Raw genomic sequence first — 19,871 nt, 5'->3', positions numbered from 1 at the left:
TAGCCAAAGAGGTGGAAGACTTGTGTATCGAAAACTATAAAACTATAAAATACCGATGAAAGAAAGTTTAAAAGATACAAATAAATGAAAAGACATCTTGTGTTAATGGATTGGAGGAATTAATCTTGTTAAAATGTTCATACTGCCCAAAAAGTGATCTACATATTCAATGCAACACCGAAGGCATTTTTTTTCAGGAATGGAAAAAAACAATCATAAGGATCATGTGGAATCACAGAAGATCCTAAATAGACAAAGCAATCCCGAGAAGAGAAGCTGGAGGCATCACGTTTCCTGATTTCACAATATATTACAAAGCTACCGTAATTGAAACAGTACGATACGGACAAAAACTGACATATACACCAATAGGATGGAATAGAGCTCAGGAATAAATGTACGCGTATATGTAGTCAGCTGATGTTTGACAAGATACCAGAAAAACAGAACGGGAAAAGGACAGTCTTCAAAGATGGTGTGGGAAGAACTGGATATCCAAACGCAAAAGAATAAAACTCTGTGTGTGTGCGCGCGCGTGTGTGTGTGTGCGCGCGCACGTGTGTTTTAAAGAAGCTATGGGACAAAAAAAAAAGTCACAGAACTACATTTGCTGCATGTATTCATGGAACTTTTACCAATTTCTAGTTCTTCAATATAATGAAATCCTATACTAAAAAAAAAAATCTGCTTACTCACAATTATGTCTTGACTAGCTGAGCATTTATCATTTTAAAACAAAACAGTATTGCAGAAATAATTGCAGCGTGTTTGGCATCAGCAGAGATGGGCGGACTTCAGCGTAACTCTTTAAGACGTTTGAGAACAAAATATCCAGCCATGCCATTTTTCTCGTTTCAGCATTGAAAGGCCACAGCGCGATAAACACCCCGTATCGATTGGGGGAAACAAAACCAAAGTGGTGATAGGGTGACTGTGTGACACCTGGGCGAAGAGCATTCCAGGTAGTGGGGACAGCAGGTGCAAAGGCCCCAAGGCGGGAGCACACCTGGAATGTTCCAGGAGCAGCAGAGTCCACTGAGGCTAGAGAGTGGCTTGAGGAGGGGAAATGTGCTGAGGGATGAGGTCAGAGGGCAGTGGGGACAGGTTAGTGGGTGGCAGCAGCCAGGCCGCCTGGGCTCCCGTGGGTCTTTAGTTGGCATGAGATGGGAAGCCACGGCACCTGAGCAGAGTGTGACATGGCCTGACCTGGGGCTCGGTGTGCTCCCTTGTCGTGTGGAGGACAGACTGGGAGGAGGCGGGGAAAGCTGGAGCCCAGCGAGGAGGGTGGTACTGTCATCCAGGGGAGAGGTCAGAGGTCGTGGTGGCTGGGACCAGGTCGTGGCAGTGGAGGTGTCTAAATGATTCGAGATTGTCTGATTTGCAGCATATTCTCTGCTCCCCTTCCTCTCTGTGTGTGACTTTGCATTTTATTGCCGAGTGTCATTTCTGGTCAGGAAGCAATAGTGACACACCCTCTAATCAGCTTGAGTTTCCTGTCGAGTGGCCTCTGGCACCAGTGGCTGCATTAAGTGACTGGCTATTCCAGAAAGGAAGAGAAGGGTGAGGCGGTGGTATGCGGGGCACCTCACTGCCCCCCACGCGGTGTGGTTTAATGTAGGAAGACCCCAGTAAACCCAGTATAGTTGTGAGGATGTGGCTGGATAGGGTTGTGACTTTTCTCCCAAACCCTCTTGGTAATTGGATTTCCGCAGCTGACCCCAGAGAGCTTGTCACCTGGCTTAGTCCGCTTTCTGACTCCGTGTGCTGATGCCCCCAGACCAGTGCAACCAGAGCAACTGGGACTTACTTGGTCAATGCTTAAAATACATGTTTGTCCTGAGACACTGGGTCACAGGACCCTCGGGTGATGAGCTAACTCTTGAGTGACTTGTGTCACCAGGAGTGTGGTACCTCCCCCGTGACACCTCCGCCCCCACATCTCGACCTGAGCATAAGCTTGGCTCAGAGACGCCTAGCTGTCGACCTGTCTTTCCTGGGCATGTTTGGGGCTGGCCCGACGCCTGGGCGATGTCGCAGCCTTCCTACGTGGCGTGAGTGCGGCGCCTTTTGGAGGAGGTGCAGCCATTGCCTTCGCACCCGCAGCCCTCAGCCTCTCCTGATCCCTCTGGCCCCTCAGTCCCCCGGCCACCTCCTACAGGGACAGAGCCCTCCCCGCGTCCGGGCCAGGGCCGGAGGCCCCGGCTGGAGCTTCGTCCCTTTCGGGCTCTGAGCCTAGTGTGCGCGGAGGGGCTCCGTGGGCATCGCTCATTTCCGTTTTGGGGGAATGAAGAGTGCGAGTCCCGGTTTCCACGGAGGAATGCAGTCGTGGAGGGAAAGTCAAGTGCGGCGCCAGCGCGCGGCTCTGAGGCGAAAGGCGTGACCTTTCCTAGTGGGGCGGCCCCGAGGGGGGCGCTGAGGCGACGCTCGCAGCCCGCTGAGGGCGCCACAGGTGGAGGGCCAGCAGAATGCGCCCCTCGGCGCCATCCTGCGGCTCCGTGCACCCCAGCCCGGATGGGGTGCACCCGAGCCGCTGATAGGGTGCTGCCGCGCCCGAGGCTGGGGAGTACTCTGTCCGACGGAAATCTAAAACCCCTAGGAGTGGATGCTTTCAGGGGAGCAAATGTAGATCAGGCTTGGTGTTCAGGGCACGCGTGTGTTTACAGTGCGGACAGTCGGTCCCCCACGAGAATCACGCTGGGTAAATCCGGCGCCGGCCGCGTGCGTTCCCCGCGCCGCGCAGCAGAGGGCGCGCACCCCCCGCGCCCCCGCGTCCTCCAGACCCGCCCAGCGCCTCCCCGGCCTTCCGCAGAGCGGCCCGGGGCTGCCTTTTATTGTCAATTGGAAGAGGAGAGCCAAACACAGGCCCTGCGGAGAAACTGCTGTCCGTTTCCAGGGAAGACACGACCATTCGTAGGAACTCATTAGGAGATACAGTAAGGGTCTCTGTTGTCACCTTCGCGTGGTCACATTCCCGAAGGAAGCAACAGTGCACCTGGCCTTAATACTCCTGCAGTTTATAGAAGTCTTTATTTTCTCTTCTCCACACATTAAGGAATGTTTGGTACCTTGTCACGTCAGAGAGAAAAAGTGAATGTTCTTAAAAGGGACAGTGCACCTGAGGCCCGGGCGTGGCTGCAGGTGGGATGCGGCGGAGGCTTCCGCGTGAAATGCGTGAAATGCGTGAAATGCGTAATCCCCCTCCCTGAGATTCCGCTGCTTCTTACTAGTGTGGCAACCGCAGCTCGCCACCTAGTGTCCCCTGAACCCTGTTCAGTTTTTTTCAACTGGATTCAGCTCGACTAGCATTTCAGCCAGAGGCCGTGAGAGCAAGTCCACTTGATGGACTCATTGATAGTTGTGAGAAGGTCACAGTAAGTCAGCCTGTAGAGAGGGAAGTAGGACTAGACAAATGACTCAACCGAAGACTTCAGAATTTACCAGTATTTACAATACCGGAATTAGCACAGATCATATTTGTTTTCAGTTGTTCACGAGTGATCATTGGGAGGCGGTTCTACTAAATCAGTAGTTCGGGGGCGGGGGCGGTCACAATACGCTCCTCACCCAGGAAGCACTTCCGCCAGTAATGCCCAGTCTCACCAGCGCTTCAGACCTCACAGTTTACGAGAAGTACAAGGATAGAGGGTCAAGGTGACCGACATCCGGGTCTGTTCAGACAGTCCGTGTTGGGAGGGGATACAGAGGGGGAAGTGGGAAGACTTCTAGAATAAAGAGATCAAAGAGACATAACCCAATGCAATGAATGAATCTTGATTGGATCCTGGCTTATGAAAATAATAACCATAAAAGCTTTTTTATGCTAGGTGACAACCAGGGCAATTTAAATAGGTGTGGGTATGCAACGAGGCTAGGAATGTAGAGAATTTTCTCAAGTGTGATTGTGGCACTGCAGTTCTGCAGGGGACTGTCCTTGCCTTTAGATACACGATGACGTATTTAGGAGTGAAGGTCATGATGACTGCAACTTATTTTTAAATGATTCAAGAGGAAAAGGCAAAACCATTACCCATTGTCGAACCTCGGTGGTGAATACGAGGATGGCCGTTGTACTTCTCTTTTCTGTATGACTGAAATTTTCATCATTGAAAGCTGGAATGAATGATGGTGACTGTCATTCGCTTCGGGTGACGGATTCTCAAAAGCGCTGAAAGCCTTGTCTTTCACGAATGACTGTTTACCTGTTGTAAGAAAGGAAGGTGTCTACGTCTGGAACAGTGCCCACAGCCCTGAATTCAGAGCCCTGAATTCTTTATCAATGGATGCACATTGCTTTCTCTCTCTTTGGTTTCTTTTTTCTGAATCTGCCACCCTAGCTAGAAGTGACCTTCAGCCTTTATCTTCTTTCCAAATGCTTTGAAACCACAGAGGGAGGTGGTTTTGCAAAGATAACACCAGTCGAAGAGAAGATTGCTCTTGTGGCTGGTGGCACAGTCAGCAGCATGCTAAGAGAATGGGCTGTTATTTGCAGTGTCATGCCACATTCAAAATGCTGTTTGATTATAAAAGGAAATTGATTCCCTTCCAGCCCTCTCTGAGCGGCTATGCGGTGTATTGGTGGCTTTTCCTTAAGGCATAAATATTCACAGTAGTCCATCAGCTACTCTGATTTAGATTTGAAATGCTGTATTCCGTAAAATTCATCCCTTCACCTATCTAATCATCTGTTCATCCACTAATTTACTCAAGGGCGGGAGTTATAGTGAACAGAGCAGGGAGGAAAATGTGGTGAAGCCAAAAAGTGAAAGCACACTTGTGATGCCATTAGCAAGAATTATAATGATCAATGAGGATGAAGAAAGCCACTCATATCCTCTATAGCAGTGTTTCTCAAACTTCAGTCATGGTCAGGAATTCCTGTTATCTGTCATCTATGAGGATTATTATTAACTAGGATTCAAGATCCTCCCTTAAATCCATTCACTTAAAAAAAAAAAAAAAACAACTTAAATGCCTACTGTGGTCTCATCCTAAACATTATTATCCATAAAATCATGGTTTCGATGTTATTTTTTTCTGATGTATAAATGTGTAGCTCTATAATCATCTCATGTATCTCGAACAGTATGTGACACAAGTACCACACTATATAGGAATCTTCCTTTCAGAGAAGAGTTTAGGGGCAAATGGATTTAACTTAAAATATTGGCTCCTGTGTATGCACGTCTGAAATATATACACATTTCAATTCACCATCATTTTGCCTGTTAAGGCTTCCCTTAAGTCAGCGATCTGCTTTGTACAATTAACTTCCCACAAACTGAAAGAATGGATTCAGCGACTATTTCGCTGATTAGAATAGGAGCAGGAGTCCTGAATACGCACATCTGTTAAGTCCTGATGCAAGAAGAATTCATCTTTTGACACAGATATCAGATATGCTCCAAAAATTTAGAATAATGAATGTAATATGAAATGACTAAAAATGTTAGGGTTTTTTCCCCCCTCAGTACTTTATATTTTAGTCTGAAATGGTACCTCAAGGCTGCCTCATTGCCCTTTGACTAAAGCATCCTCACCTTCAATAATGAGTTGGGGGCAGGCGTTTGGTAGGTAGGTGTTTTAAATATAATCTAGTTGCTTCTGTCCTTCATTGGTCAAATACTCATCACACACTCACTATAACCAGGCATCGGACTGGGTGCTGCGAAGACCATAAAGCGCAAAACAGATGTGGTTGCTGCCTCACGGAGCGTGTAGCGTGGGAGAAAGACACTAATAAGTCATCTCCCAAATAAATAATGGCCCCGAGGGAGTGATGTTTGGGCTAAGATCTGCGTGAGGGGGGAGAAAAGGATGTTCCAGGCAAAGGGTACCTCCAGTGCAAAGGCCCTCTCTCGCAGGGCATCACTCCTCCAAGGAGTTCTGAGAGGGTGAGCAGCTGGAGTTGGGACAAGTGGGGCTACACGGGTGTTGGCCCTGCCACGCTGGGCCCGCAGCCACCGTAAGGAATTTGGTCTTTGCTCTAAGAGTGATGGGGAACCATTAAAGGGTTGGACTCAAGAAAAATCAAGGCTCTGTCAGCAATGAAGAGGTAAATAAATAGGTATCAGGTTACATCAGCCAAAATATTTATAGAAACACCCCAAACATTACTTATCCAAAACAGAACTATTTCACCATTTTCCACTCTCCCATAAACAGTATGGTTTTCTGTTTCTCATCTCAGTGAATGGCCTCACCATTCATCCAGTAGCTCAGGCCACTCATCTAGCTGTCGTCCATGATACCCACCTCATCTTTACCCCGCTACCCCTACATCTAACCTATGGCCAAGTCCTGTCCATTCCACTTCTTGACTTTCTCTAGAAGTCATTCACTTCTCCATCTCCACCATCGAATCCGTGTGGAGTTGGTTCCTTTCTGTCCTACTCCTGCGGCTCTGCAATCTGTTCTCCATACAAAATGGCCTTTTCCAAATACAGATCTCATATAGCACACCTCTGCCTAAAGTCTGGGGATTCAGGGTCAATCTCGATTGGCTTGAGCCAGTCACGGCGGACTTATTCCATTTGCCCTGGGTTGGTTTAGTTGTGGGCAGAGAGACCCAGTAGCTCATTTCAGGTCACTGAAACGTGGTGAGCTTCTGGGAAAGCTATTCTTGTTCTTCGAAAAAGATCATTGAAAGCAAAGGATCCTTTTTCTGCTAGACTGTGTCACATCTGGTCGTGCCCTGGAGCAGCCATCTTGCTACCGGCATGAAAATGTAATTCGAGGGGCTGTAAAGAAAGCAGTGCCTGAAGCCGGGAGCCGGCCCTGCCGTGGGAGATAAGTTCCCTTGCCAAGAAAGGCAGTTTAAGTTGGTTTCCTGGTACGTACAGCCGTAAGGATTCTAACCTACGTATGTCTGGGGCATCAATGCCAAGTGAGCAGTTGGGTACACGCCATTTGAGGCTCAGTGGCAGCGGTCTGACCTGGAGAAATAGGAGTCCTCAGTGAAGCTTGGAGAAGGGGTGAGATGCAGAAGGTGAGATCAGAAACAAGTCTGGGAGAGGATGATGAGCTTGCAAACACGGTTGTGAGGGATTGGCCCAGAGAGGTGCCCAGGACCACCTGTGGCCAGAAGAAAGGATTTCCCCGCTTATCCTTTTTTACTCATCGAGCCTGATATTAAGGGCATTACAACATTCCGACGTGTATTCAAATTGGACAAAAAGAACTGGCTTAAGAGTGTTTCCAGCTGTGGAAGGAAGTTGGACTTTAGAACCAGCTCTTGGGATTAGCGCGAGCAGAATCTGGCCGCCTGCCATTTAACAAGGTCGTTTTACCAGAATTTCAAAGGCAGCCCCAAATTGAAGAAACAACCTGGTCAGAGGGCTATTTCTCATCTGAGTGTAAGATACTAAGTTAGGTTGGAGGGGGGTCTCCCAAGAGAAGGCACGATGGCAAGAGGAGGCTTGGAGGCGTGAAAGCCCAGGGCAGCAGCCGCAGAATCGGTGTGGGGGCAGACGTGGGAATGGGAACGTGGGAACGGGGCCAGCACGGGGTGTGCCTTGTAAGTCGGGCTGAGTTTCGACTTCACTCAGTGTGACATGGCTCCCGTGGCAGGCTTCTTCTGAGCAGTGCTGGCGTTGGTAAAGGTGTTCCAGGTCAGTGTGAGGGCTTGCGAGGTGAAAATGAAAGTTAAGAATCGGGACCAGGCGCTGTGGTGCCGTGGAAGAGGTTCTCAAGGTTCAGGGCGCACCAGAATCACCAGGGAAACTTGTGACCAATGTAAATTCCAGGCGCTCGCCCCACCCCCGCCGCCCCGAATCGGGTTCCATAGGTTGGGTCCGATGGTCCGACACGTACATTTTTCCAAAGCTCCTCTGGCAGCGCTACCGCCAAGGGATGACTTGAGAGTTTTGTCCCCATCATCAGTACCCATCAGCTCCTCTACTCTTTGACACAGAAAACGCGTGTTTCTCAACATTACGTAAAGCGTTCTTCCCGGTCCTCCCAACCTGACAGACCGTCTCATGCCCGGCCGCCCACCGCGGTGGTCCCAACGTGCCGGCCTCAGGACAAGCAGCAACCCCGGGGACAGTAAAACATAGGAGGCGGACCCCAAGGTGGTCACAGCGTGGCCGGCCGGCCGCCCCCTAAGTCTCCAGTGGGGACCCTAGGCCGGCCCCGGCCCCGGCCCCGCCCTGGCTAGGAAAACCCGCAGTCACAGCCTCCCTGAATGGCTGCGTCGGCCACGCACAAACCTGTGGGCGGACCTCTAAGGTGACTGGCAGACGCGGTGGCCAATTACGTACAGGCGCTGGCCTGTAGCCTCCTCATCCATCGCAGCTATTTTTCGTAACTGACAGTTCGCTCAGGCGCTGTTACGTAAGGGGCGGGTCAAGTGCCGCCCCACCCGAGTGCAGTACATTTGATTGGCAGGACGGAGTGCTGTCGTCCCAAAGCCCCCGGAAGAATGCCCTTGACGGACAGGTGTGCGAGCCACTTGCTGCCAGGAGGCTGGGCGGAAGCGACTGGGCCGGGCGTGGGGCGGGGGGTGGAGCCCGAGGCGAGAGTAGGGCGGGGCCGGGAGCAGGCAGGGGCTGGGCTGGCGCGGCGGCCAGAGATGCTGTCGGGCCGCGACGGCGCTCAGCGGACGGGAGCCCTGCGTTGAAGGCACCAAGAGAAGGTGAACTGCCAGGCCGACTGGTAGGTACGCAAGGACCGTGGAGTCCTTAAGCTCGGGCCGCCAGCGTCCTCGGCCCCGGTATTCGTTTGCCTGCTGGACGCTCTGGACTCCGCAGCTACGACGGCGGCCGCACTGGGACACGGAGGTCGGGCTGGGCACCTGTTCGCGTTTGCAGGCACCTGCTGTGCCGGCCGCCGAGGGGCTCGGGGCGGGCGCTGGAGGCTGTCTGGGAGCTGGCCAGGCTGGCCGAAAGGAGGCTGGCCCGGCCAGCTTGCCCCGTCCAGGTCCCGCCCTCTTTGGCCAACTAAGCGCCCGGCTCCGTCCCCGAGCCCCAGCTGAGGGGCGGGGGTGGTCCTTGAGCCCCGGAGGCCCTCAGCCCGCTCCGAGGGGCTTGCTTGTCGGGCTGGCCTCTAGCTAGCCGTAAGGCCGGGACATGGCCCCTGCCTTGCATCACCTCGAGACAGGTTTGTCCAGATTCTCAGCGTGCGCAGAGATGGGTTTCCGCCGCGGGCGAAGGTGCCGGTCCTGGCTGTCCCTAGTGAGCTGGGGCCAGGACCGAGGTGGTTTGCGTCTTTTCTTTGGGCCCTGCTCCATCGCCTCTTAATGTGGAATTTAAGGCTGTTCAGGGACTATGGCACATAGTAGGAAAGCGGGGGTCGTCTCCAGTTGTGGCTCATGCCCTGTACGGATCATTCATACGGATCTAAGCCCTGACTTCTCAGCCGTATGACATGAAGACAGTCAAACGTGTGTCTGTAGGGCCTCACCATAAATTCTAAAATTGCTTTCTAATGACTAGGATGCATTCTTCCTTCCATCTGTGTCTCTCCTGTTGGAAAATGCTACACTGTGTCTGGGTAGACATCTAATGGTGGTGTTATTCCCAAAAAGCATGTTTAATTTCTCCAGGTGATGCTGCTGGAACCATAGGCAGCAGTAGACAGTGCCTCCTGCCAAAGGTAGTAGGACCTGGGGGCAGGTTTTATTTGATTCTTAAAGGCAAAGTTACAGAATCATTAGCTGTTAGACTTAGAGAGGACCTTACAGGTGACTTAATCCACTCCAGTAAATTTACATGGTGGCGAGCACTGTGTCCCAAGAGGAGGGGGCCCCCTGTTAACCAGGTGTGTCCCGGATGCCAGTGGGGTGCTGCACATTTCTGTGGATCTGGAAACCAGTGTTGTCATTCGGGCCCAACAGGAATATGCCTCCATGCATTTCTGATGTAGCACCCATTTCCACGCTTCGTAGTCACCTTTAAAAGCAGATTTGCAGGGAGCTCTCAGTGATAAATTGCTGTTTATTGGATGTAAGTCAACAGGTTTGTGGAAGAACCAGGATCCTCGTTGCTTTGATTTAATTACCAGGTGGCAGTATGTCTTGGAAAGCAAAACAGCAGTAATTGGCACTGGTGGAGTGTGGGTGATCTCATGCCCACCTGTGGGTGTCATAGGCTTGCCAGGAAACACATTTTTGCTGATTAGGGACATGTGGTACATGATCCCCTAATGATTTGCTTATGAATTGAGTAAAACATTGCTAAGTTTTGACCCTTTTCACCTTCAGCCTTCTGCTTGGTGCAGATAGGAATTCAAAGGAGGCGCATGCTCTGAAGGGACCCAGGTGGGGAACGGGAACCGCTAGGCAGAGTTGTCCTGCTCCTACTCCTGGGCTCTCATGGTTTAACTTTGCCTCTCTTCCTTTGTATTTTTAGTAAATGACCCACTGACTTTGTGACCTTTGAGACATGCTTTTTTATCCACTGCTTAAAGCTTTAGTGGAAGATTTGTGTTTGTGAAATGTCTTGTTTGCACTTCTCTGTTGCATTTGTATGTACTGCTTGGCAAATCCTTAAATGCTTAATTCTGCAGTTTCCATACTTGGAGCAGTTGGAAAAGGTCATACTGGGGGATAGTCCCGACTGGACCCTGTTATCCCTCTCTGTCTTATATGCTCTCCCTCCCACATGTTTTTCTTATTTCTTTGGCTACTGTTTTCACTGGAGAGAATCATTTTGTACTTAAGACAACTCCTTTAAGAAACACTTAAATCAGCCTCCTTGGAGCTTCAATTCCTCATAACCCTGCGAACACTGAGGCTTTTTTACGTGAGTACAGTGCATTCTGAACCTGGCTGTCCCAATAGTCAAATGCCTAGATAGCATGCTAGTAGCGACTATTATTGTCCATGTCTTCTGCATATCTGGCACCAAAGCTGAACTGTGTCCACTAAACACGCTGAGTCCTGGCGAGCACTTGGCACTTAAAGGTGGAAAGAACTGGGAGTCAGAAGATTTTGGGGGGTACTTGAAAGGTACTATTTCTGAAAACTTTTTTCCCCTACATTTTTGTAACTACATAATATTATATTGTATTTTTATTTAGAGTGTTGTATTTAGTTCTTAATTATTTTTCAAGTCTTAACTTTTGGTATTGGTATGTCTCTGTTTTCCCATTTCATTTTAAGGTAACGTGAATTCCGAAGACGGAGAGTTTAATGTCACAGACTTCTAAATTTCTTTGTGTGGAGTACACGTTATGAACCCTTTCTGGAGCATGTCTACAAGCTCTGTACGCAAAGTAGGTACTGTTGATAAATTTAGTGAGGAAACCACTTGCATCAGAATAGAGGCCAAAATAATTTATACTGAGGTTGCCTGTAATCTTAACAAGATTACCTGGTTTTTCTAGTTCAGGTTTTACTTTTGAGAAATAATTATTTTGTTAATTAATGTCAGGTTTTGAGACGGAGATCGCATCTCGAATAGAAACCATCTGGTCATCACAATTCTAAGATTATTTTGACAGGTTTTATTTACACATGATGAAATTTGTGACATATATGTAATAGTTTTCTTTTAAACGGCAAGATTTTATAGTTAGAAAAGGCTTGGGAAGAGTCAGTCCAGTGTGGTCAAGTCTCGAAGTTACTGGTTTAATTTTTCTAAATTATCTGTTTTTAATTGCAAAAATAATACATTTTAGGAAAGCTGAAAATAGGCAGACAAAGAAAGACTATAACCCATAATTCCACCTCTATGAGAGCACCTCTGATAATTTTTTTTTTTCTATGCACATGATACACATTTTTAATACAGCTAATTAAACAGCCTTTGCTGTACTGGAGCCAAGCAAGTACCTATGAGATGGCAGTTGAGTCTCTGACTCATTTAGACTTTGTCTCTACTATGGGTGACAGTTTATGCTGGTGATAGTCCAGATGTGGAAACGTATCCATTAGGGACAAGATCAAAATCAGACACATTGCAAGTAAGACAACAGCCTCATTCTTTGCTTCTAACCCAGGTGCTAACATCAGGGGATGACTAACCCCAGTCACCTGTTATTTTGAGCTGCTGAGCACCTGACCTTGTATAGCATCTAAGTGCTCAGGGACTTTTCTGATCTTTTACAGTTGTCTCATTGTTTAGTGACCCCTCGCCCTCTTTTGGGGGCCACTAAAACACTTTCTTTGTTTCACTTAAATCTTTTAAATATTGGCTTTGTTTTTATAGGCTGCAGCTAAAAAAAGAGGTTTCTAATGTTTTTCTAGTGGTCCACCTGCTCAAAGGACTTTCGCGTTGTCTAGAGCATGGTGCTAGCATGTCCTTGTAAAAGAGTAACTGCAGCTTTTAGGTCGAGGGCTAAATACATCACGTGTACTCTCGTGATTTAAGAATCATCTTAACAAGACTCACAAATATAGTGGACAATCTGGTGATGGACAGAGGGGAGGGGAGTTGGGAGGCTGGGAGAATGGGGTAACAGGTTAAAGAAGTACAAATTAGTACTTGATGGTCACGGGGATGGGGAGCACGGCATAGGGAATGCAGTTAGCATTAATATATTGGCTGGGTGGAAAACCAGATGAGAAAAGGAGCAATGAGGGGGATTGTTTTATAAACTATATAAATGTCTAACCAATGTGCTGTATACTTGAAACTAATTAAAAAAAAAAAAAAACCTCGAGAGAAAAAAAGAATCATCCTAACAGATGTTCTCACTGCTTCGTCTTGAATAGCGATCCGATGGAGAAGAGAAGACATTAACAGGGGACGGGAACACCAGTCCTCCACGCACTGCCCCCAAGAAGCAGCTGCCCTCCATCCCCAAAAATGCCTTGCCCATCACGAAGCCTACGTCTCCTGCCCCGGCAGCACAGTCAACAAACGGCACTCATGCTTCTTACGGGCCCTTCTACCTGGAGTACTCTCTTCTCGCAGAATTGTAAGTTCTTAACAAAACTGTTTGGTTACATTTTGAATGACTCTTGAAGATAAAGAATGACATGTATTCCCATGGACTGGGCTCAGTAAATGGCAGCTATTTAATCCTCAAGCTCAAACCCATACCCCATCAATATCAACCTCAGTGTTCATAGAACGGTAGAGGCAACGGCTGGCAATGTAATCTTTCTTAACCAAGGCCTAGGTAGTGTTATATAAGTATCCTCTCCTAAGTGTAATTCTTACTCAGAGCCTGGGTCAATAAGATTTAAAGACAAATCTGTCCTTTAATTTCACGTCTATTTTGGAGACTAAGCACCTATGGTAGGTCAGGAACCTCATCACTTAATTTTGCTTTGCTTTAATATGAAGTGAGGAATTCACCTCCCGAAGAGGCCGTTGTGGAAGGACAGTGGGAGGGTGGCTCTGTCATAGGTACTGGGTGGCAGTCCCAGCAGGGGGCTTTGTGCTCCATTCTGGTGATCACCTTGTAAGAGGCATCCTGACAGACTGGGGAGGTGGTCCCAGTAGGAAAAGCCAGACCTTGGGCGTCAACAGTCAAAGGAACTGGAACTGCTGACTTGGAGAAAACCTAGGAAGTACTTGTCTTTGTATTTGTATTTGAAGGTCCGTCTTTAGAAAAGGGATTTGACTTAATCTCTGTGACCCCCAGAGGCAGAATTAGGCAATTACAGGGATGTTACAAAGAGTTGGGCTCCATGTAATGAGAACTTGACTAGTCATGAAGTGAAAACTTGGAGTGAGGCTGCACGTGTCATCGCACGAGCAGGTGGGCACTTCTGCAGAGTGCCTGGCGCATCTTCGGGGCTCAGACAGTGAATGAGTGCAGATGGCATTTGATTTAGTAACTGGTTACAAGGGCAGGAAGTTCACAGAATTCTTAATTTCAGTTACTTCAAAATTCCTTTGTATGTGGAGTCATTTTAAAAGCACCCTTGAGCCCTCCCTCACTGTCCGAACGTTGTGAGGCCACAGGGTCTGCACCCCCCATGTAAAGGGCCGAGAGCGAACAGCAGCAGTGGTCCCGTTAGCTTTATAATGGAGGCCTGTGTTTGAGGCTGGGCAGTGACTTGGACAGGCTTCTATTGTGGCGTTAAATCTGCTGTCTGTATTACAACACAAAACTGCCTTTTTGGCAAACTTCACTTTAGATACTTCTGCCAACCATGATGCCGTTGACATGCTCAATTTTAGTGACTTAAAAAATGGAATAACTGCTTTAAAATGATTAAAAGTAAGTGCGATGGCAAGTCAGTAATAAAGACTATCAACTAAGGTCCAATAAGCTATTTAGTAATTAAAATTCAGGACTGGCATGGTGATGTGTTTTAAGGCCTTAGATCAACACTGCTTTGTTCAGCGTCTGCTCACAGCCTTACTTATTTAGGCTCACAGCTCAGAAATGGCAGCATGGTAGTCAGTGGGTGACTAGGTCCCAGAACAGCCAGTAGAGCCCTCGTGCCAGTGGCTTGTTGTCTCCCATGGGTCAGCACCCATCATTTCTCACACTCGGGCCCAGCGCCCAGGTGCCTGAGCTGTGCGGCAAACTCAGGAGCAGAGTGTGTGTCCGCGCCTCATGCTGGGCCCACCTTCACCAGGAGCACGCGGATAGATCTGAGCGTGGCCCCGTGCCACACAGACTGCTGTTCAAACCTTAAGTGACACCTAAGTGCAGGCCAGTCCCTGGTTATCTAAAATAGTGTTTAAAAATCGGTTTTGAATGTGTGGGTAGGCTCTATTGTCCACAGTCACAAAAGCAATAATTTTATAAATACTCTCATTTACCTCAAATTAATGTCCAGAACTTAAATCACTTTGCATTGTTTAGAATTACCTCCAGGGTGATTTCTAAGATGACGTTTTGGGGAAGCTGCTTTCTAGGAGGAAAACTGGATATTTTGTGTATCCCCATTTAGCTTTAATTTTTAACTTGGGCCTTTTTGTTGGCTCATGTGTTTCTCTGAGCTCATGTCACGAAGCCAGTGAACGGGCAGCAGTCAAAGCCAGGCGAGAGGTTGTGATGACTCGGCCTGTGTGGTTAGGGCACAGCTGGCCTTTGAGGGAGACTGCTTCTTCTCAGAAAATGACTGTGGGGTGGTTCGATCTGTATGTGTCATGTACGTCCATCTAATTTCATTATTCTGCTGCTTCTGTCTCAGTACCTTAGTGGTGAAGCAGAAGTTGCCAGGCGTCTATGTGCAGCCATCTTACCGCTCTGCATTAAGTAAGAAGGATTCACTCCTTGTATAACATATTTGTAGCATATCTGCTTCCTCCGACACGAACATAGGCCTTAACTATTTTTATTTTTTTCCTGTAGTGTGGTTTGGAGTAATATTCATACGGCATGGACTTTATCAAGATGGTGTGTTCAAGTTTACAGTTTACATCCCTGATAACTACCCAGATGGTGATTGTCCAGTAAGTAGGGGACAGTCTGGCTTCATTTGTGGGTCAGTGAGGAGGGCTAAAAGGGCGTTGAGGATTTCTTGTTTCTTTTCCTGACTGAATGCTTTTATGATTTCAGTTCCTCAAAATGTCTGTCCACTCAGTAGTCTTTTGAGGGCCTTTTTGTGCTTCGTTGCATCCTTTGCTGTGTCAGCCTCTGCCGTTAGCTTTACTGTTTCTCTGCCCAGGGTGTGCGGTGAGGCTGGAGGCTGTCCCACTGCACTTAGTACGTGACTGACTGACTGACTGGCGGTCATTGTGCTGTAGTGGAGAAGAGGGACTCCTCCTCCCCACTTGGCTGCAAAATCTAATTTTATAAAAAAGTGGTGAGCGTAAAGTATCCCTTTTGAGGCAGCCCTATGACAGCCCGGCCGCCTCGTCCCGAAGCGCTTTTCTACGGCTGTCTGTGTGGGCCTGAGGAACTCCGCCGCTTCCGTACAAAGGTGTGTCTCTGTTCTGATTCAGCGCCTGGTGTTTGACATCCCTGTCTTCCACCCGCTGGTGGACCCCACCTCCGGTGAACTGGACGTGAAGAGAGCGTTTGCAAAATGGAGGTTAGTGAAGAAGTGCCTCCTGTAGGGACGTAAGTCAGCAAGAGGGAGCCTCGGTGGTCACGCTGTGTTTCCCTCCAGGCGGAACCACAACCACATCTGGCAGGTGCTGATGTACGCGCGGAGAGTGTTCTACAAGATTGACACGGCGAGCGCCCTGAACCCGGAGGCCGCGGTGCTGTATGTGCCTCTGTGTCGTTTTAAGATAAATTCGAAATCACAGTGAAGCAGATTGCTGGTAATGTTTGATTTAATCTTTTAACACAGGTATGAAAAAGATGTTCAGCTTTTTAAAAGTAAAGTGGTTGACAGTGTTAAGGTGTGCGCTGCTCGCTTGTTTGACCAGCCTAAAATAGAAGACCCCTACGCCATTAGGTAAGTGGCCTTCTCTAGATAAACCGTACTTTGCCATCCCATGCATTCACTTTTCGAGTGGTCTTAAAATGGGGATTTTTGGGAGAGTGTGTAATCTGTTAGCCTACCATCTTTCTTGTTGTCATCTTGATTCCTGGTACCTCTTGGGCTCTTTCGTTAAAAAGTCTCACGTCGACTGGCACATTATGCCTGTAGCAGACTATTTAGTGACCTTGGTTTCCTAAAGAGCCTTGTAATGAGCACTTTCAAGTGTCAGACTTTACAGTTGGCAGTTTCAGCTGGAGCCCCCTCTTGAACTGCCATGTCCATGTTGACATTCAGATTTGGTGAATGGCGTGAGCGTGAACGGTGTGAGTAGTGGGCTCCTTCAGCAATAAGAACTTGACCTTGGGGAGGGTGTCTGGAGGAGCACTGCGAACTGAAGAATCGGTGGCTCAGGCCTTCAGCAGCACTGCATGCTGGGGAGGTAGCGTGTCACACTGGTAAGGGGCTTGGGCTCTGCAGACAGACGCGGTTGGCTTCTGCACTTGCTGGCTTCAGTGACCCAGAGCCATTACTTGATTTTACTGTGCATCACTTTCTTCCTTTAAATAACGTTACTTCAGGGGTGGTTGCGAGGCTTAAATGAACTAACCCGTGGAAAGTGCTCCATAAGGGATAGTTATTATCAAGTGAGAAAATAATTTAGAGTGCCTCTGAAACTTACATGCTGACAACTAATTAAAGAATACTCTCCAAAAGTATTGTTCCTTGTTAAGTTTTGTTATAGGAACTGGCTTAAGTACTTAAAAATGAATGTTGTACAGATTCAGTAAGTCAAAGCTTTCTCTTCCTTAAGCTTTTCTCCATGGAATCCTTCTGTACATGATGAAGCCAGAGAGAAGATGCTGACCCAGAAAGTAAGTACATAACCATTTTTGAAATAGTTAACTCGGTTTCCTTTTGAAATGTCTTCACTGTAGACTACTCATCATTTACAAATAACTGTCGGGGAAATGAGTTTGTACAGTGCTGGAATCTCATCAGTCATTTCTTTAATGTCTTTTTGATTGTGCCTAGAAGAAGCCTGAAGAACAGCACAATAAAAGTGTTCATGTTGCTGGCCTGTCATGGGTAAAGCCTGGCTCAGTACAGCCTTTCAGTAAAGAAGAGAAAACAGTAGCCACGTAAGAGCTGGTGAATCTGGTGCACCATGCACTTTGCTGCCGGACTCGGGCCTAGTTAAAGCTGACCAATGGCAAAGGACTGCCTGCAGAGTAAAACCGTGTGAACGATGACTGAGAACAGTGTTGTCCGTGTGTGCTTAGGTTCTAACAGCAAGGTTTGGAAACCTCTTTAAGTGATGCATTACTTCTGTCAGAAGTGTCTTTAGGGTGGTTATCTAGTTCAGTACTCCAGATTATTGGGGACCTTGAGGCTTACGTATTCTTCTGAATATAATGCTAAAGGTAAGTGGCATTCATTTAAACTAATAGAGTAGCCAGTTCAGCACTATCTAATGATTTTTAAATCAGTGGTTTCAGTTGTACATACGTTAGGAGATGGAGAGGAGCAGCAGAGAGAGCCGGTTCGTAGCGTATTAGCACTTTTTAAGGGGAAGGTCATTTGAACCTGTTTTCAGCCTACTGTCTTACCGATTTACAAACTGCTACCACTGAGGTGCATATTAGGTGAGAGAGGAAACCAGAACACCTGTTCGTAGTTTTTTTTAAAGCAAATTACTTACTGTATTTTTATGGCGGGGGGAGAGTGTTAAAACGGTTTCTAATGAAGTCAGATATTTAAGTGATGAATGACTAATGTGTTTTGTAGAGACAAAATAAACCAATAAATGATGGTTCTTTGTCATTTGTGCAGGAAACTACCCTTTTCTCAATATAACTGAACAGATTAATTTATAAATGCTTTATTGAAAAATACTTATTTTCATATAAAATTACAATAGCAGTAAATATCTTGAGAGGTTTTATAAATAATTTTGCAGAACACTATTCTAACTGAACAGTGTAAGTTCCATCTTTCTCTCAGCAATATGAAGTTACCTGGTAACTTTGTTTATACCGATTCAATTTACAATTGAATTTTCTCCCTAATAAGATTATTCATTCAACCTGAAAACTGCTGGAATAGTGATTAATAAAGGTATATATAGATAATTCAATAGCTGTTAAATAACCTTTTCTAATTTGTATAAATGGTACTATATACTAATAAAAACCTAAATTCTCATACCTATTTTTTTAACTGCCAGAAACACACCCAAAGTTATTTTAAAATGTATCACCTTAGTAGATACGTGTCTTTTGGATAACTACCTCCTAAAGAGGTCATAATTTTTCATATTAATTCCCTTACTTCAACTTGATTTTAAATCTTCACTTAGCCAGCTGATCCCTATTCACAAAAAAACTGGAAAATTTAAAACACATGCCCAGAAGGTGGCTACTGGGGGTTTTAACAGTTTAAAAAAGTACAAAAGCATCAAAGAAGATAATAAAGTTCACATTGTAGAAAGTGCCATCACAAATATACAGCAAAATCTGGGTTACAAAATCATGCTTTTTACAGCCCTAAAGTGCCACTTCTTATACAAGTTCACTCACACATTGCACACCAAACAATCAAGCACTGGTCACGCTGCACCACACCTAACGGGAAGAGGGGAGAATTACACAAAGGGAATGGGGGGCTCAGACTAATAAGCTAGGACATCTGAATCTGGGCTCTCTCCCTTGTTCTATTTCAGGAGTGCAGAAATCTCACACTCCTACCAAGTGTTTTAGGACAAAAACACAAGTTTTTGCTTTGCTTTTCACAAGGGCCAGAGCTGACCACAAAACAGGTAGTACTGAATTGAAACACAATTCCTCTTCGGGAGCATGTCAGCTGAGACCTCACACACATATCTGAGCATGCTTCGTGTCCTGCCATACTCGTCAAAGCTTTGCCAAAGAGTTACAAAATCCCAGTCTGGATTCTTGATAGCAAGCACTGAGTGGTAGGGGAAAAAAGGCATATGGGATGAGTGAAAATGCCCCAAAGACTCAGGATTAAGGAAAGTGCCCCACAGTGTAGCATGCGTTAAACGGTCTGTGAAAAGACAGTTCGGTATAGCAGACTAACCTCAGTGAGAACTGCGGTCGTTAGCTACGTCTTGGAGACGGCGTAACAAGGCAGAATGGTTTTCTGGGCAAATTCTTTTAGCAGGTGATTCACTTCCATCTTCCAAAAGAATCCCTCTCTTTTTGGTTGGAGTTTCTCCTGTCCGTATCATACTGTTAATTTCTCTCAGTCTCTGGAGTGGGGGGAAAGATAAAAAAAACGTTGAAATGTTTATACACATAATTCAGTGTTAAGGCAAAGAACCTCAAATGAGTTAAGTGGTTTACCTTGAAGAGTCTGAACATTTTCGTAGAGAAAATAAATAACTATACATGGGTGGAGAAAGAGTATGTCTATTTTTTAAAGTGTTCCAGAGGTGATTTTGATGTACACTTTTCCACAATGTAAGAGTTTACAAATTTGTGATTTTTTAATTTACAACAGCTATAGAGCATCACATTGCAGTGCCATATTTAATTAATTCCATATGTCACCATTTCCCTTTATTTAAAAAAAT

The 19,871-nt window shown here is 46.8% G+C and overlaps 2 protein-coding genes across 7 annotated transcripts in view; one reads left to right on the top strand and one right to left on the bottom strand.

The window, feature by feature from the left end:
- The first annotated feature begins 1,521 nt into the window (after window positions 1–1,521).
- On the top strand, window positions 1,522–18,481 carry AKTIP (AKT interacting protein). 4 transcript variants are annotated; one of them, XM_039880882.1, is made up of 10 exons: window positions 1,522–1,614; window positions 11,099–11,211; window positions 12,653–12,858; window positions 15,038–15,102; window positions 15,199–15,299; window positions 15,792–15,880; window positions 15,959–16,057; window positions 16,145–16,252; window positions 17,091–17,151; window positions 17,312–18,100. In XM_039880882.1, the coding sequence occupies exons 2-10, from the start codon at window positions 11,170–11,172 to the stop codon at window positions 17,420–17,422; spliced, it is 882 nt and encodes a 293-aa protein (XP_039736816.1). In that variant the 5' UTR covers window positions 1,522–1,614; window positions 11,099–11,169; the 3' UTR covers window positions 17,423–18,100. The 4 variants fall into 4 exon arrangements, with proteins under 4 accessions (XP_039736816.1, XP_039736818.1, XP_039736815.1 ...); XM_039880884.1 differs by lacking the exon at window positions 1,522–1,614 and adding an exon at window positions 8,499–8,652 and having other exon boundaries at window positions 17,315–18,481; XM_039880881.1 differs by lacking the exon at window positions 1,522–1,614 and adding an exon at window positions 8,499–8,652.
- RBL2 (RB transcriptional corepressor like 2) overlaps window positions 3,427–19,871 on the bottom strand; it is a 57,541-nt gene continuing 41,096 nt past the window's right edge. Inside the window, exons 22-23 of one of the 3 annotated variants that reach the window (XM_039880880.1) lie at window positions 19,376–19,547; window positions 3,427–4,199 (exon numbers count right to left, since the gene is read on the bottom strand). In XM_039880880.1, coding sequence (XP_039736814.1) covers window positions 19,377–19,547 — 171 coding nt within the window. In that variant the 3' untranslated portion in view covers window positions 3,427–4,199; window position 19,376. Of the gene's footprint in view, window positions 4,200–18,142; window positions 19,548–19,871 lie in introns of those variants that run through there. The other 2 variants (XM_039880879.1, XM_039880878.1) reach the window with 2 other exon arrangements.

Source organism: Pteropus medius, unplaced genomic scaffold, assembly GCF_902729225.1.
Source record: "Pteropus medius unplaced genomic scaffold, Ma_sr-lr_union100, whole genome shotgun sequence".
NCBI lineage: Eukaryota > Metazoa > Chordata > Mammalia > Chiroptera > Pteropodidae > Pteropus > Pteropus medius.
The sequence above is the reverse complement of the archived record's forward strand: the minus strand, read 5'-3'. Positions and strand labels throughout refer to the sequence as shown.